Here is an 18,300-nt window from a genome sequence, read left to right on the forward strand (position 1 = left end):
GGGTACTTGGTGTCCTTCTTCTTGAAATAGTATTAGGAGTGCTGCAGCAACTATCACATCATAAAAGAAAAATGCAAATACTGAATTTTTATTCCTAATTGTATTTGTGCCTTGTAATACTCCAGTGTATTCCTCCAGATCAGTACTTTATAATGTCATTGTGGTATCTGCAGCAAGCAACCTGATATTGGACATACCTCATGTTTTCTCTGTTGTTTCGATATAATTCAGCAGCTTGCAGTTGGGAGGAGGCAGCTGCATTCTGAGCTGCTAGCACCCTGTAGCCAACATGAGTGAATCGCAAGAGCAAGATTAAACTTGCAATTATGAGGAATCACATAGGTTTACTTGTCTGTGAGCATCAGTCACTTTAACAAGTTTCTAAGCCCAGACTTCAGTAGAGTTTCAGGACATGTTTGGAAGCATTTAGCAGTCTGGTCAGACACGTACTGTGAACAAAGCTTATATATTGGAAAAGCTAAGTGAAGTTGTAATATTTTTCCCTTATTCCTTGGTTTGCTGTGCATTTCAACTCTATATGATGTTTATTGCCTTTGCACACACTTGCAAACAAGTGCAGTTACTGCTTTCAGTTTAATATGGATCTTGTGGGGATGGGGGGTCTGTTTCAGAAAGATAAGCAGGACAATCCAGGGAGTTTAGAAGCTATCAGTGATCCCATTCCACAGCCTATGCCTTTTCCACCCACTGCTGTGAGATCAGGCTCTCCTAAACTAGACCCTTCGGAAGTCTACCTGAAGTCTAAGACTATATATGAGGATAAGCGTGAGTATATCAACTTCAACTCAGAAATACTAAGTTATGAAACAATGTTTCCTGTATGCCATATACGTGGTAAAACTACTGTGCCTTTCATCTTAGTCATTTATCTTGTGTATATATATCTAATATTTTAAGAAATGCATAATTCATACAGAAATTTTTAAAAACTGGAACCCTTTAAAAAAAATGTTTTGCTTTCTCCATTAGCCTTGATAAAATACATGTTTGTTCTTGTCCAGTTACTACTGCAGGTCTTTAACCTTGTGAGTATTCAAGGTACACTTGGGAAGAACACTGTACAATGTGGTTTATACAGCTGCACTGGAAATTATAGCTCAGCATTGTATTTATAACATTATCTGGTTTTACTAACAAAGATACACGATCAGTTAATGAAAACAAGTACATATTATGTAAAACTACTGACTCGTTATATCAAATGTAATACAATACATGGGATAAACAAAAACCTTTTGTTGTGCCAAGAGTGCCAGCCAAACCTGTTCCATAAATATCCTGGAAGAGTTGATGGGAAAACTACTCCCTGATATGAATAATCAATAATATGGGCTACCTTGCTAAGATAGAGAGCTGATGTTACAGCAAGGGAGGTATAAAAGGTAAGCAAACTTACAAAGGAGTCGTTACAATGTACGTGAGACCCCATCAGCAAATGATACATTGCTTGCATATCATATTTGCAATAAAATGATTAATTATAGAAATGGTGTAATGTTCTAAAAATTATGTTTGCTGTCCAGAAAGTTCTTAACAAATTGGTCACTTCGTGGGCCTGATAAAAGCAAACGTGACTTCCTCTTCCAAAACAGATCATTTGAAAGACATGGCCTATTTTAGCATCATCCTTACTTAGGTGAATTTCATCAAGATGCTTTTAATTGATCTCAGGATATCTGACTAGAGTCAGATATTAGTATTCTTCTGGACAACATTTATTAGCCAGCAATAAATGTTATCAGAAGTAGAAAATAAACAGTCTGTTTTGCTGACATTGACATAGCTATGTTAAAGAAGTTCAACACTTTTATCAGCACTTCTTCATAGCTTTGCAAGTACAGGTTTTAGTGACAGGCCAGAAGAGGCTGATAAAGTGTTCCTTGAGGTGTTTTCTGAAAGAACCCTTTGTTAATATTTTAGTTGAGCTTTGCTACAGATAGGCTTATATAAATGGCTCCATGGCAAAACTGTACAGACAGTTTAAAAAAAATGCTGTTTATAACAAACTAAGTCATTAAAGACTGTAACATCAGAGATCAGAGAAAAATAAAACTAAGCAAACTTGACATGTCAAATAAATTAGCATGCCAAAAGTCAGTTACAATAGCTACACTGGAACACAGTAGGAAATTTGTGTTTGCTATATCTTAGTATGAGATCATGAAAGAAGGAACTTGCACCATTTTTACAGCAATGTGACAACTCTTCAAGCTCTAAGGTGCTCTAATTTTCAAATATCTGAAGTAAACCTGATAATTTCAGTGTTTATAGAATATAGTTCTGAGCTGTATTACAGTCTGAATTTTATCCCAGTGCTGCATATGAAAGCAGCTTTGATTTGTCCTTTCGCATTCATCAACCTATCCTTTCCTTTTTCAGCTTTTTCTTGAAAAAAACTTTTCTCATATTGGGAAGAGAACCACTGAGGATTTAACCATTCAAATTTTTTACTCTATTTCTGGTTACTGTGTTCTGTCAATAAAAGGAATCAGAATGCACAACAAAAGAAATCTTTCAATAATCAAAGGTAGTTCTTTAAGTGTTTTTGAAATGTTATTTTGTCTTAGCTCCAAACACAAGAGATCTGGATGTTTTCCTGCGGAAACAAGAGTCAGGCTTTGGTTTCCGGGTGCTTGGAGGGGATGGACCAGATCAACCAGTAAGTGAAATTGTTTACAGTTGCTTACATATTATCTTACAATGCTACTCTTAGAATGACTCATGCTCTGTCATTCTCATTTCTCTCCCATTCTAAATGATTCAGTGATGTTACTGTCAGCAACATAAAAGGTCTGTCTTAATACTTTCTTTACCATTATCTAACCCAGTATGTGTTTACACTGCTTCACTCCTGTTTAAAGTGGTTTCCCAGAGTCTTTTCAGAGCGAATTGCATACTGACAGGTTAAACCAAGCAATATACTAGAAGGTAATTATATAATTAGTTGTTTCTTTAAGCATGAGAGGAACAGTGTTCAACATACAATTTCATAGCAGCTGAAAAAAATGATGGAGAAAATTGGCTTGTTGCTGTGGAAAGCAACATGTATGGCTCAGCTGAACCTTCATGATAACATGGGAAAACATTTTGTTTGCAGAAACTTAGAGTAAAAAACTTTTTATTTTTGTAGTGTGAGAACTGTGAAATTACTCTTCATGCTCTGTATTCAGAAACAAGCACAGCCAAGCTTATAAAACTATGAGATGGAAAAATATATCAATTCAGCAACCGCCTTTTAAAGATCAAGAATTGGAGGCTCAAATTACCAGGTTCATACTGAATTTAAGAATTGATGTGATAGTCCAGTTCTTAAGAGGGGAATTGCCTCATCTTTTGTCAATGAAAGATTCCTGAGTAATCCAGTTAAAGCTGGAAAGTGTAATCAGATTTGTTTAAAGCTAGGTAGCGTAAACAGTGCTCTAAGCAAGCAAGCTAACTATTCTTAAGGTATATTCAGTGATCAGTTGTAGGATTTTTTTGGTCAAAGTAAGCACTTTGGTGTTTTTTGCATGTTATCTTGCTGTAGGCAGCAAAGACCTTTAGCTTCATGTCTAGCATTGTATCTTTTTGGAGACCTCAGATGCACTGACCATAACCCAAGGACTCCAAAAGGTGACCTTAGTCTCTGTAATCATTTTGAGTGTCTGTGAGAAACCAAGAGTTGAAGAGCCAAAGGATGGGTTTAGGTTTTGATATGAGTTGTAGGAGAGCAGACAAGGGAAACGACTCTAACTAAACACAGTCTTTAAGCTCTTGTCCCATTCAAATTCAAATGAAGGGAAGAAAATGGTTAGTTACCTTTCTTTCCTTTCCTCTTCATGGTTGACTTCAGTCCACAAGATTCCCATTCGCTGTTTGTCTAGATTCTTTCTTTGGCAACAGTATTTCTCCATCAAGCCTATAATACTGATCTATATTTCTGTAATTGTTGCTGTATCTTGCGAATGATTTAAAGGATAGCGTTGGCACTAAGCCTTTGCACATTACACCACCTAATCTTGTTAGAGTCTTGGTACAGAATGAACACTGGTAATGCTCAATACAGCATGAGTGCCAGTTCTTACTGGGAAGCAAATGCGTGGAGGGAATCTTCTGCTTACCCTGGAAAAATTCTGTCAAGCTTTTCTTTCAAATGCAGTGAAATGAAATGAGGCAAGTTTGGGGCTTTTGTGTCCTTCCCTTCACCCTGAAAATGTTCAAAAACATGCTCTGTTTTTTCCATCAGGGAGTTTTTTAGTGGGTTCCACTCGGGGATGTGAGAACGGCCTTCCAGTGCATTCTTTCAGCCTGTTACTTGCCTTGTGTTTCTCTCTCTCACATCTCGGGAAAACAGAAAATGTGGTGCTTCAGGATTTTCATAAGAGCCCTGAAACACAAGCTATTTAGAATGGATCCCTTCTGTAGATGGATGTTCAGAGCGTTTTGCATCCATAACTGTCATCAGACTGTGCCTCTAACATTTGTACAAGAGGAAGAGCACTGGTTAGAAGCTGGTTTGTTTTAACCTGGTCAGTGACTAGAATTCAGTTATGGTTTTATGTCATCAGTGTAACAACGTTTCCTGGTTTAAGCCTACAGAGCTACTGTGTAGTTTGACTCAGATGATGTCTCTGCTTGAGTGGTCCTTGTGAAGGAATGACAAAGATGGAGGCAGATTGGTAAATGCTTTTGTGGAGACTCCTGGATAGTCCGTTCCTGTTATGGCAGGCTTTAAGAGGAATCCACTCTATTTCATAAAAGGCCAAAAATTTTCCCTGGAAAGAAGTTAAACATATACTATATTGTCAAGGACTGTTTCCTTAACTGTCAAGTTAAGAGAAAAAACTTTTGGAATAGATATGCTGGTAGATTGCCTTCTGATTACAATTGAAGGAAGATGGGTTTTTTTCCATTCACAGCTGTGATTCAATGCCAGCCTTTTTCTAACATGCAATTAAATAAAAGAAAGAGCAATGTTTCTCTTCTTGAGGAATAAAAAGCAGTTTTAGTTCTGTTGCACTTTATAGCATTTATCATCTTTTTTTTCTATAACAATAGCTGTTGGTAGGTGTCAAGCTAATGTCATGAATGCCGTGTACAGATGATCTGCTCTCTAATGCTTAACCTCAAACAGCTACTGGCCATAATTGTTCTTAATCTTTCATTTAACCTGAATGTGATTGTAGCATATAAAATAGAGTATGTTGTTTTTATCTGTGTCACATTTACCTGGCCCTTTATGGGATGTGGGTAGACCAAATTGATATAGGGAGTGCAACTCTTTGAATCTTTGTCTAATCACCATCAGCTGTGCACTGAAAACTTAAAGCATGGAACTGTCTGGGCAGCTTTTCACAGGTGAACTTGAGTTCTTTCCAAAGCTTTTACTTCTGCCCCAGGCACTCTAGCCTTTTCTTGTCTCACAAGATAGTGATGCTTCCAGAATTCACTGAAAAGCTTTGAGTATTTTTTGAATGTTTTAAGCCCCGAATTGTATCCATTCATTCAGCTGGCACAAACTACACTCACTGACTATGTTTCTGCTAGAATATGGTAAACAGATAATCTTTAAAAATATCTTCCCAAAAGCTATTATCTATCTGGATTCGTATGGATTCCAAACATTAAGTATTTTGATGTGTTCATATTCTACAGTTCAAACCCACTGACTGTGCTTTATTGATAGATCTATATTGGAGCCATAATCCCATTGGGAGCAGCAGAAAAAGATGGCAGGCTTCGAGCTGCTGATGAACTGATGTGCATTGATGGAGTCCCTGTTAAAGGGAAATCACACAAACAAGTTTTGGACTTAATGACCAGTGCTGCACGGAATGGTCAAGTGCTGCTCACAGTCCGGAGGAAGATCATCTTTGGTGGTATGTGTCTGTCAGGAGAGACTACTGTGGGAAGTTGAGCCTGGCTAAAGGAATACTTCCATTTTTATAATCTTATCAACTAAAGCTGTACTGAAACATATCAATTCTCGCAGTAGAACTGAGTGACTTCTGAGATTAAAGACTGTCATCTGTAATTTTGAGTAAATGGAGAAAAGCAGAATTTAATAAGCTGATGCTTTTGGTCCTTGCTAGCTTGCACTGCTTGCACAAGTAAGACTCTGAAAGTTAAGATGAGGCTGACGTTTTCCTCAAACCTTTTCACAGATACTAGTTAGAACAGTCACTCGTGCTATGTAAATGGAGTAATAACACAACCTGATTTCTGTACATGTTATATTCTGAAATCTGTTGGGATCTAGCAAGAATAAGTGTGCTCAAAACAGAGATAATTCAGGGCAGCATTTTGTGATTCTGCAGTTTTAGATTGGTGTCCAGATCTGCGGTGTACAGAAGAGTATCCTTGATTTGATGGCACTGATCACATGAATGACAGATCTGGGACAGAACTTAAGAGTCCTGGTACAGTCTCCCCTGAATTAGGATTGCTTTTCCATTGCATCATTTAACCATAAATTCCAAGTTTGTATAAGTAGAAAAACATATTCCTTTATAAACTATGAAAACACTAACTGTGAAATTCTCATAACCTTCTCTTCATTTTCAGGTAGATGAAAGAATGTGTGGGCTACAGGCTCAGTCTCAATACAGACTCACACTTTGGCCTGGAGTTACCAAAAGATACCTTGTTACTGAGTACATGATAAAATTGCAGATGAAATTGTGTTGATAAACACAAAGTAATGCATTTCAGGGAAAATATAACATGACCTGTTCATTTACAATTGCTAAGCTCTAAAGTAGCTATTAATGCACAAGAAGAACCAAGAAGCCAGTCTGGATAGCTCTCTGGAAACATCATTTCAATGCTGAGGGGAAATCTTAAAGGCAAATAGATGCTAGAAGATAAATTTTAACACATTGTTATGGAACTCCATAGGGCATCCATGTTTTTAATGCTTGGTGCAATTCTGATTACCGCATCTCAGAAGAGTATTATAGAGCTAGAAAAGTTCAGATGGAGGTTAGAGGAGTGATAAGAGCTATAGGAAAGCTTTCATGTTAGGAAAAACGGACTAAACTAGGACTTACCAGTTTAGCAAAAAGGTGACCGAAGGGGAGAAATGAAAAAGATTTACATGATTCATAAGACTGTAGAGAAGATGTATATACGTGAAATGAAATGAAAAGAAGTACATCTTGATAAATTGAACCTTTAAGTCATCAGGCTTTTGAATGCTTTATTTTGCATCTGATTTCTGTTTGATCTTGATTATATTGCTACTAAATTTGCCCACTGCTGTCCCAGGCAGGCACTATTTCTTTGTGCTGGTACTGATACTGATATGTACAGTTTTGTTGTAGTTACCTAATAGAACAGCGGTATTGTTTTTTTCTTATTTGTTGTTTGTCTGCTACCTGTAAGGAGAAAAGCAACCAGAGGAGGAGGAGTCACAGCCTATCTCAGCCCAAAATGGGTCTCCCCGACTGAATCGGGTAGAGTTTGCAAGCCAGCAGTCCTCAGAGGTCTATGATGTCCGTCTACAGCGGAAGGAAAATGAAGGATTTGGCTTCGTCATTCTCACCTCAAAAAATAAACCTCCACCTGGTGGTAAGTGCTATATTCTGGCCAGTGTTGTCAGTACCTGGCTTCACTGGTGCCCGAGTGTTTTAGCGTGATACGTGTACCAAAACTGCTGTTGTCATTAGCAAGCATACTCAGGGTTGTGGGTTCTTCAGTGATCTTTCCTTCCTTAGGATGTGGTTATGTTACATATACAGCAGTCTGTGTAGGTATAGTCTTGTTTCACTCACAGTACTTTCACAATCCAAACTGAAGTTTAGTCTGTCTTGCTTCATGTTTATGCTCTTTTTCACCCAACTGTGGCATAAGTGAGGAGCAGGGAGAAAATAAATCATATTCAACCAGTCCATACATGGAGTGTGAAGCATTTGTGACAGGGTAGTCTTCAGGACATTGATAGTTTTCAGGCTGTGGTAGTGTTGTGTGTTCTGTACACTCCATTAATTCATAGGCATTTTAATGGAAGTATAGCTTCAATCTTGGTTTTGTACGCCCTATTCAGGAAGAACTTCTTATTTTGGGGATCTGAGAAAGTAGAAACTGCAGCACTTGGAAGAAAGCAAGGAAGTTGTTATTGTCAGGAAGATAGGGTGTTTGCCTAGAAAGATCCTCAAAATGAAAAGGTAGCACAGTCTTGTATTACAGTTCTGATACATGGATTTGGCTTCAGGCATAGTTGTAAAGATAAACAGCAAAATAACCAAGGTTAAAAGCAAAAATAAAAAGATACGTTGTGAGCAGAAATGAATAAGAGAAGCTGCGTGCAGGAAGCTCTGGAATCCAGCTCAATTAATGGAAAGATTTGTGACCCCCTACACAAGAGCAGTTTTGTTCTGTGTAATCAAATGCATTTTGTATTCTATGTGCTGATAGCTGCTAGTTATCTAGCAGTGCCAAGTATAAACTATTGAACATTTTCTGCATGAGTTGATGAGTAGGATCATCCTGTTGAGATTTATTCCCTTTGTCCATTGAGTTAGTTATCTGTGTCAGCTCTTAAAATACAAACCAACTCAGTGAATTCACCCACAAACTGACTCAATTTGTTGCCATTAAAAAATGGGTAATTCCTGAACTCTTTACCCAATTCCCATAGCTCCTTGATGTAAATCACCTTTCTGAAACCTCCTCAAGTAGTTCCAGACTGACACAATTATGGCTTGAGTGTCCTCTTTTTGAACTTGGACACTTTCTTCTGCTTTTCCATTTCATTTTGCTGTACAATGAAAAACAGCAGGAGCATGCTAAAAACAGTTCTTCTAAATAACATTATGCTGAATTCATATGACATGTATTTTGAGTGTGATGCAATCTTGGCTCAGATGATATCTTTTTTAAGAATTCTGAAACCAACCATTTTGGAAAGTACCTAGTGTCAGCCTAGGCTGTGAAAGACAGAGCTGCAGCAGAGTGGTGAGTTATTGCTGCCATACGAGGTCAATACGCAGAGCTGCTGACTTTTTTTATAAAAGCAGTTCCCATGGTAACACTCGGGCCTGGAACTGTCACCCTCTGATACTGTGAAAGTGATTGTGTCCTGTGTTAGAATCACTGTGGGTTGATGTTGTGTTGTCTAGTCAGTTGGGTATTAATAAAAAATATTACAAACAGAATTCTGCTATAACATTGGTATTATATTGCTATAAAACTGTTATAGACAACATTTTGGTCAGAGAATCTGCTGCAAATCCATATTTGTTTGATACTACAAATGGAAATAGTGGAAGTTAATTGAAACCTATTTCAGCACTGGAAATGTAAGCACTGTGGTCCTGGGCTGTTTCTAACATGCAGAAATAAGAGACATAGGTACATGAATGTGTTGTGTGATGAACTTTTCTTTGCCACAGTTTAAAATGAAGCCACTGTGTTCCTCTAAAGCTGGGATATTTTAAAGCAAATAATCGGCAGCTGTGAGTCTGCAACCCTGCACTGTTTTTCTCTTCACAGTTGTCTCTTAGGTTTAGATAATACTAAAAAAGCAGTCTTTTAAGGGAAGTGTAATTAAAATTTAAACTCATGGTAAATGCTAGAAGGCTTTAATGTCTGTTCTTGTGCAGTAACCACTGTGTGTGTTTGCTCATTAAAACAAAGCTTAATGGTTTTTTTAATCTTGGGTGATGATCTCAGCTGATGTCTCTTTCTGAAAGTGTTTTGGATTTCCTGTCATGGTTTTGAAATGTCAGTTGATAATCTTGAAAAGTGTGTAACATTCCTCACCTTTTTGATCCCTCAAAAGGAAGCATGTTTGGGAGAGCAGGGACTAATAAACTTAAACCCACTGTCAATGTCAAATGTCAAACCTGCTTCAGGCATTGGATATACAAACAGGTTTTTACAGGAAGTTAACAGGAAGAGCATTCATGAAAATGTATAGAGGTCAGTCAAGAGAAGTGACAGTTCTGCTTAGAAATGGAGTTACTAAGAAGTCTGCACAGTGGGCAGAAGAGCCCTGATGAGATTCTGTAAGGACAGAAACAAATTTTGCTGTGCTTTAGGGACTCAGATGAATGAAAGGTTGCTCTAGATGCATAGGAAAGCATGCTGATGTGCTTTGATTTAGTGCAATGTCCTTCAGTATCAGATGCAAACAGCACAATGAACCGCTCGCTCTTTTGCCTGAGGTTTTGGTATGCTCCTCCTGTTGCAATGGCTTCTCTCTGACTGGTGACAACTCTCCACAAGCACTAATACAGCCCTTAGCTGGTAGTGTGGAGCTGCTGGAGCAGTGGAGATGCTCTTCCAGCTGGAGAGAAGCCTGAAGGAAAGAATTGTATTTAAGTGGAGCATCCCTCTCTTTTTTTGTTCTCAGTGAACTTTCCTTGGGTTCAGGGTTCAGCACCTTTGAATGCTCCATGGAGCAATGTATACAAGAGGGACACTGAGAGGCAGTGCTATCTTATTATTATCTTCAGGTAGCTAATCTTCCGGTAGCTTACTGTTATCTTCAGGTAGCTAATCCTAGGATATGGCTGACAACACCAACATGTATAAAGATCTTCATAACACCTAAAACCACAAGATATATCATGTTTCAGGAAGAGGGGCACTCTTGAAGGAGCTAACAGTGTTGTTCCTTCCCTGCAGAGGCCAGGTAAGGTGTAGCTGTGTCTGTTGGTGAACACCCCACCCCATATTTAATTCATTTTGAAATACTACCCTTTAGAGTAGGAATAGTCTGTGGGGTGATTATGGTGATTCTGGGTCTGTATGATGCCTAACTTAAATGAATATTAATTGTGTTCTGAAAAAGCTGATATGCCTGTTTTTGATTTCCTAGTGATTCCTCATAAGATTGGACGTGTTATAGACGGGAGTCCAGCTGAACAGTGTGGGAAGCTGAAAGTGGGAGACCGCATCTCGGCAGTGAATGGTCAATCAATTATTGAGCTCTCACATGACAATATAGTGCAGCTGATTAAAGATGCAGGCAATGTGGTAACTCTGACTGTCGTTGCCGAGGAAGGTAAGGAAGATGCATAACAGTCGGGTGAATGTGTCCTACGAAAAGTGAAATGTTTAGAAAGTGATGTTTAATAGCTTCTAAAGTTAATGCACAAAATGGATTATCGTGAGATGTTTGGAATTTAAAGAAAATAATCTCCCATTGAATGAAAGAAAGTGAAGCTCATTCATTTGCTCTGTAGGAACTGAGCACAAGTGGGACAGCTGCCGAAATGGTTATATTGAAAAATAAGATGTATGGAGAACTGATGTAGGGTAAGAGAAATTCTCATGGTTTCTCACATGAGAGAGGGAGACTGCTGCTCATGGGGAAATATGTCTTATCCAGACCTCATATTCTTCAACTAAAGAGAAGTTATCTCTTCTGGGGGAGCTACAGCAGACAAGACTAGATTGAGAGAATTTTCTCACCTTCCTGGGCAATACATATCTCTTGCTGCTATAGTCATTGTAGGAAAGCTCTGTTCCAAGGGTATGAAGTAGTCTATCAGGACACTGTGAAGCACCCTGACGCAGCTCCGCCAAACTGCTGTCCTGCAGGGGCCCTGCTGCCGCACAGAAGTTAGGTGCTATAAAGCCTGTGAGCACCTGCTTTTTAGATCCTTTCCAGTTAGGCACTCTGTGTCTTTTCTTCCTGCTATGTGAAAATACACAAATTGCCTAGTACCACATCCCTAGGATACAACAGAAACATTCTGTAGTTCTTGTGTCTTCTAAAAATACATTTTGAAAAATGGTCACATCGCGCCATAAAAATCCTATTCAGATGATTTCCTGCTGCTAGCAAGTTCTTTGCACACAACAGTCATATCCTCTAAACAGCAAAATGGATATTTGTGACTGCAAAGTCACATCTTCAGAGATCGTATTTTCTAATGAAAGCTCCCATGCAACATTGCTTTCAATATGGTATTGTTCCTACACAAACATTTCACTATAAATATGTAAAATCCAATCATTTCATGAGAAAAAATTATTTTCCAACCCTGCTTACTACTGCGTTTTTCTGGGTTGCTGTTTGTGAGTTTAATTAAACTGGCTATTGTTATTGTGCCAGAAATTTGGCTTTTCTCACCTTTTAAATAATAAATACCTAAAGCCAGAATGTGAATAAAACCAACAGATCATTCTCTAATTTCATATTCATTGCAAATATTTAACATGCTATCTCATCATGCAATATAGAATAGCAAAGACTTGCTTTCTCTTTGTGTTAATGCTCGAAGCAAACAGACTTGTATAAATTCAGTTATTTTTCTATGAAAATTTTCATTTTTTCAAATCGAATTCATTCCAGAGTAAATGGACACACCTCAAAGCAGTTGCCCAGGGCAATGTTCATAATGCAATTGAAGTCTGAGTTGGTTGCATTAGATCTGTTTCTCTAGGGCTCTTAATCGGCTTTGTCTTTAGAATAAACTTTCCTTTATTTGTTCTTGACCCTACCTGGACTCTGTATAAGAACTTGGCTTTTTCCATTTCCTCAGTTACAGATTTGTAGCCATAATGTAGAGATAAAATACCAATCTGAGTGAGAATCAACGAGAGAAAAAAAGCGTCAGTAGCAGCTGATAAAAGTAAACTGAAAAGACCAGTCAGAAAAACTGTGCGACTTAAAGGAGCTGAAGTTGGCACGTCTGGGTGTAGAGAATTTTGGGACAATGGAGGAAATATAAGCAGAGCCTCTTCCACAGAAACGAGAGTATATTACTGCTTCAAAATTCTCATTGGTGTAGTTGGAGAAATACAGTTCAGCTCACAACACAACCTACCATACAGCAAAATCCCTTAGGGAAGGAGGCCAGAGAGGATGTAAATTAGTCAGGGCTTCAATCATTTTCCCCTACTGGGGTGCTGGGGAGAGAGTTGAGCTTTATTGAGATTGATCACAAGATAGCAGATAACACTTAGGAAGAATATAATATGTAACTCCAATGAGAAAAATGCCCATTTTGCCAGAAGCCATTCAGCATCATAAAATGTAAGTCCTAATGGAGTTTACTGTTCCCCGGTGCATCCTCTTTACTGCTGTCCTCAGACTGGCAATGAAAATACTACCATGTATCCTCCTGTCTATCCCTTCCTCCCTCCCAGCTTTCACAGATATATGATCTTTGCTTTTCATATGAATAAACGAATTTCACTTCATGCTCCAGAAGACATTCTTTAACATTTTTCACAAAAGCAGGAGCCTGTCAGCTTCTGTCATGTATTAGCTAGATAGAAATGCAAGAGAGCAGGCTGAATAGAGGACTGGAGAATTCATACAAACAGATGGCCTTTTCCTTGCCGTGCTTATAAATTAAAATTCTGAGTATAAAGCAGAAATAAAAGTTGACATTTTGTCTCTAAAGAAAAACCTCTTTAAGGCATATCATAGTAATAGCGCCAAGCAGTCCTCTGAAGGACTTCTGAGGTCTGGCACGTCTGAGAAATTCAGTCTAATAATGTGCAGCAGACAAAGCTGCATTATGTTTTCCTTACCTTAAGGTGCATGTGCACTTTGTATGTGTTCCTGAGGTTTGCTTGTTTGTCTGTTTGTTTTGACTCAAAAATGGATTACTGTGACACACTTAACAGAAGACTGGAACATATCTAGTTTGTCTCTTTGGGATGTTTTTTAAAAACATTAACAGGAAAAGGAGTTCATTAATTTATAATTCAGTACATAAGTCCATCTTGGGCTACAACTTGCCGTTTAAGGTTCTAGCTAAGAGGCAGCTTTCTGCATAGAGTATGGTTCATTGCTCTTCTAAGTGACAGAGACATTTTGTATTTGGAAACAAGTTTTTCCATAAATGCAATGGATTTATTGTAAGTGTCCAATCACTGTATTTTGTGTGGAAGGGAAGAATCATCTTAAAAAATGCTTTACAAGAATTTTCTTAAAATACCATTACATTTTAATTTTTAGCCTATGGGAGAGAAGGCAAAATGTCCTAAAATTCCTGTTGATAACATACCAGTAAACTAGTCGCATCAATTTAATTGTCAGAATAGTTCATAATCTTTCCTGCAGCTTTCCTGTAGAAAACTCTCTGTTGTGGCTTGGAAGAGTTGACAGTTTCCTCCCCATTGTTAGCATCTTCACCTGTGAATCCTGACGGCCCCTGCAGATCCTTAGACTTCTCTTACTTTCAAAAAGGGATTTGTTCTCAAATGGACGTTCTTCTTCATCTCTTATAAATTTTTATTATATTAAATATCCGAACCAACTTTGTGGATATGACTAACTCTAATACCTTCTAGTCTTTATCTATGTGCAGGCAGTCTAAAACACTTCTGTTCATGTCTGGTTCAGTTAAAATTTTATTGTTTGAGAAAAAAGAAATTTAGGTATGAATAAAATTCATAGGAATTATATTCAGTGGAACCAATGAACTCTGCTATGGTTCCTGGCTTATGGCACTAGACCTAGGAAAATCCTCTTTCCCTTTTTAACTGGTGTGAGTTAGACTTGATCTGAGATGCTGTGGCAGTAGCATTCATTATGAACAGCATATCAGCTGTTACACAGACTTGCCTTTCAGCTCATTCTCAGAAAACTGATTGTTTTTCCTGAAATTTAAGATACAAACCTGCCTTCTTGTTCTAGGCAGCTGAGAATAGGAGACAGAGCACTGATAGTCGCTGTTGTCTTATCATAAGTGTCGCTACCTTTGTATTTGGGAAAGTCTCTCTGACTGTTGATTTTGTTTGAATTCATTAGAACATCATGGTCCTCCATCAGGAACAAATTCTGCCAAACAGAGTCCAGCTCCACAGCACAGACCTCTGGGATCAGCACAGAACAACCCTTCCAGTGCAGACAGGTACAGAGCTTTTGGTTTTGGCAAAAGGAACTGAGAACAACCAGAAAAGCTCAACCAGTGTGGTTGTTGCAGCTTGTAAGAGTAATCTCATAACATTTGTTTAAATATTAAAACAGAAAGCTGCCTTTGAGCAGTGTCAGAATGGAGTGGTCACTGCAGTATGGCAGTTCTGTTAGTAGAGTCCTTGTTTCTGGAAAATCAGTAGTGAGGTTCGTTCAGCATTGTGGTGATGACAGTGCATGGGATTAAATTATAAATGTGAGTTGACTTCCTAGAAATGGAATGTTTGAGGCATTGTTCAGATACTTCATCATGTTCTGTGAATGAGCTGGGGATGCACTAAACTCAAAATGAAGCAGGTCTGTGTGAAAGAGGGATTGGGAAGAAGCTTTCCCAAGAAATGATTGAGGCTGAGCTACAAGTCTGCTACAAGTCTGAGCTATAAGTCTGCATTCTCGTTTTTTCACTCTCCTTTGGTTTCTTAGATAATATGATTGAAGTCTCCATACTCTGAATGAAGCAAGTATTACAACTCTGCCACTGTGCCAGGAGTCTGACATTAGGTGACATTAGCGTGCTTCTAGTGATTTTGTTTATAAGCCGTAGATGATCAAGAAGCAGCCTTACGTGAAGTCATGTATATGCTCAATATGTAAGAAGCCTGTACTGTCAGCTGAATTACTGTGTGTTGGATTCCACACTAAATTTATTATAGAGATTATGATGATAATTCTTTAAATGCAAAGGTAACATCCACTTCCTTTTACCTCTTTAGGGGAGTCACGGAAGGTGAAGCTGGAAAAGAAGTATCAAATAGTTTCAGGCTTTCATGGCCCGAGCATAAGCACTTGACGCAATCTGAGGCCAGTGTTGCTTCAGTAATTGGTAGCCGTCATTCCCAGGTACAGGTAACCATCCCAAGGATGCAGGGGCATGCAAAATACTGGTTCATCAAGACAGAGGAATTACCACTGAATATTCAAGAGCAGGACAATGAAACATTTTCCTGTCAGACATGGGTAGAAAAGTTGCTTATAAAAATGGACTAAAGCATTTGAGAGAATGTTTTTGCTAATGTTTTAAATTTGATTATCTCCTTAGTATAGTTTAATACTCATTATGAAAGGAACAGCAAATCTTTGGAACAGGACCACTCCAGACTCTTTGGCAAGATTTCTTAAAGAAATTTCATGCATATCTAAAACTTAGATGGAAAAATGTTCTGTACATTTTGAGTTAGCATGAAACTACTATACCTAATCATACATGAGTTGTGATGAATTCAGGTTAAATTATGTATTGCGCATTCTTCATAAAGTGTGAAGCATTTTTCCAGAAAAACAAAAGTTTAAATCTGCCTACAGCTCCTCATCTTTTTTTCATGTCACTTTCTACACAGAATCTTGGCTGCTATCCAGTAGAATTGGAAAGAGGCCCTCGAGGGTTTGGATTCAGTCTTCGTGGAGGAAAGGAATACAACATGGGCTTATTCATCCTTCGACTTGCTGAAGATGGGCCAGCAATCAAGGATGGGAGAATACATGTGAGTTTGTCTTCTCTGATCAGTTTGTTAGTACAGAAGTTGGCCTTTTGATGTATTTAATTACCTATAATGGTAACAATCTTGTGCGTTTATGAGTGCAGGGTCCCAGCAGGCAGAGCAGTATCTGGATAGCTGCCAGTCTTTCAGCTGTTATTGTACAGTGATAGCAAATTCTGTGGCAGTAGGCTGGGCTTTTAAAGAAGAAAATATATGAGCAGCTCTGCCCCTCCAGAACAAACTGTCCATCCATCCACATGCTGGAGTTATGATAATGTACATGTCCCAGGGTGTGAGCAACAGTTATGCGGGATGGATGATATTTTAGAAGCCCAGAAAAGAAATTGCACAGTGAAGCAGAAAACTGAAAGAAGAATCACTGTCCAAGTCAGTGAATTTGTGAAGAAGTTTTGTGTGTGCTGTTATTGCTGTTCTGTGCAGCACTTGGAAGATCTAAGCCTAATTTTTTTTTTCCTAAGATTGCTATGTTAATTCTTATGTTTGTGTAAGGAATTCACTTTCAAATACTGTGTTAAAAGCAAAACACATGGGTACAATGGCAAAGAATGATGGTGAGTGAGAATCTGTAGCCAGTGTCCAAAGCTAAATTTTCACAGGCGAGAGCGTGGAACTGAGTCAGGTACCTGCGAGATGCCATCCCGCTTGCAGTCCTGCACTAGTACTGTATGGGCCATTCTGCTACACTAGCCAGTGACACAACTCTTTGCCTCCATTTGTACTGCAGTATGCAGATACTTGTTGATGCTACTGCGAGGCTTATCTGGATGTGAAATTCTAAGTGTTGTTAACTTCTATTATCCTAATTCTTTACAATAATTAACTATTTCCCTAATGCTTGAGAGACTTATGTGTTTTAGTACTAATATTTTCTCCTTTAAGTGGTGTTATACTAAGCTCCAGAGCTTTGCTTTCCAGGCAGCAGCAACCAAAAGGTTCCCAGCTGCGAAAATGGATCTTTGCCTGGAGAAACTTAACAGCAATAAACATCACCAAACATATACAATTCCCTGACCTCTGGCACCATTCGACTTTACGGACTCCTGTCTCTTTGGTGGGAGACATGTAACAGCAGCATTAGGCTCTGTTTTCAGATGTGCTTTGACTGCACTCTACTTAACATAGATCATCTGTGCCAAGACATAGATTAGTCGTGGGGAATGTGATGGCAAGATATTCTTGAAAACACTCTCTCTCCCAAGTGTTTGCTTTCACACTGTCATAGATATTAACTGTCTTCCATGTGCATGTCATCTTCCTCCAGGGGACAGAACAGGCCTGACAGGGGCTAATGGTCTCTCCTAGCACAGCTGTGTTCAAGTAAGAGTCCAAAAATAGTTCCCTATGGTCAGGGGGAGGGACCATGGGTAGCTGATCACCTTCTGGCCAGTACACGAGGGGTGCCTTATAATCGTAGGTGGCAAAGATGTTGAGCAAGATTCAACTCCATATGAGCAACAGGATCAGTTCTTGGCTTACCATTTCCCAGAGGCCCTACTTTAGACTGGTAGATACCTACACTGTACGATAGAGCAGGGTTCAACTGCAAACCCATGCTGTTTGGATGCTGAAATTGTGTTACACTAGTGCAATCACATCTGAAAAGTGGATTCGGAGTGGAGACAGCTGCTTGTCCCACCAGCCTTTGAAAGGCCTAGCTTTTCATCCTCATTTCATTTCTGGAGGTGCATCTGTGTGAATAAAATACTGCTTGATGCAGATCTGTGAGTGGCAATAGCAGGAAAAGTGTTAGTATAATGTGAGAAGGCAGGTAAAACGTGCTGCTGTCTGCACTACTTTGCCCATGGTGGTTGTTGAAGCACTCTGGGCACCGGCCCCAGCTATCTCAGTGCTTTTATTATTTCATTAATGAATGTGCTTGCTGCAATGATGATGGTGGATGTGCTATTGGAGTAAGCGTTG

At 38.8% G+C, this 18,300-nt stretch overlaps 1 protein-coding gene across 3 annotated transcripts in view; it reads left to right on the forward strand.

The window, feature by feature from the left end:
* The window catches only part of MAGI3 (membrane associated guanylate kinase, WW and PDZ domain containing 3), an 86,830-nt gene that overhangs the window by 62,102 nt on the left and 6,428 nt on the right, over positions 1–18,300 (forward strand). For all 3 annotated transcript variants that reach the window (XM_067310686.1, XM_067310688.1, XM_067310687.1), the window contains 8 exons: positions 633–786; positions 2,589–2,680; positions 5,687–5,879; positions 7,384–7,569; positions 10,823–11,008; positions 14,717–14,819; positions 15,595–15,721; positions 16,219–16,362. In XM_067310686.1, the coding sequence (XP_067166787.1) occupies positions 633–786; positions 2,589–2,680; positions 5,687–5,879; positions 7,384–7,569; positions 10,823–11,008; positions 14,717–14,819; positions 15,595–15,721; positions 16,219–16,362 (1,185 nt within the window). The remainder of the gene's footprint in view (positions 1–632; positions 787–2,588; positions 2,681–5,686; positions 5,880–7,383; positions 7,570–10,822; positions 11,009–14,716; positions 14,820–15,594; positions 15,722–16,218; positions 16,363–18,300) is intronic.

This window comes from Apteryx mantelli, chromosome 25 (assembly GCF_036417845.1).
Source record: "Apteryx mantelli isolate bAptMan1 chromosome 25, bAptMan1.hap1, whole genome shotgun sequence".
In the NCBI taxonomy this organism is placed as follows: domain Eukaryota; kingdom Metazoa; phylum Chordata; class Aves; order Apterygiformes; family Apterygidae; genus Apteryx; species Apteryx mantelli.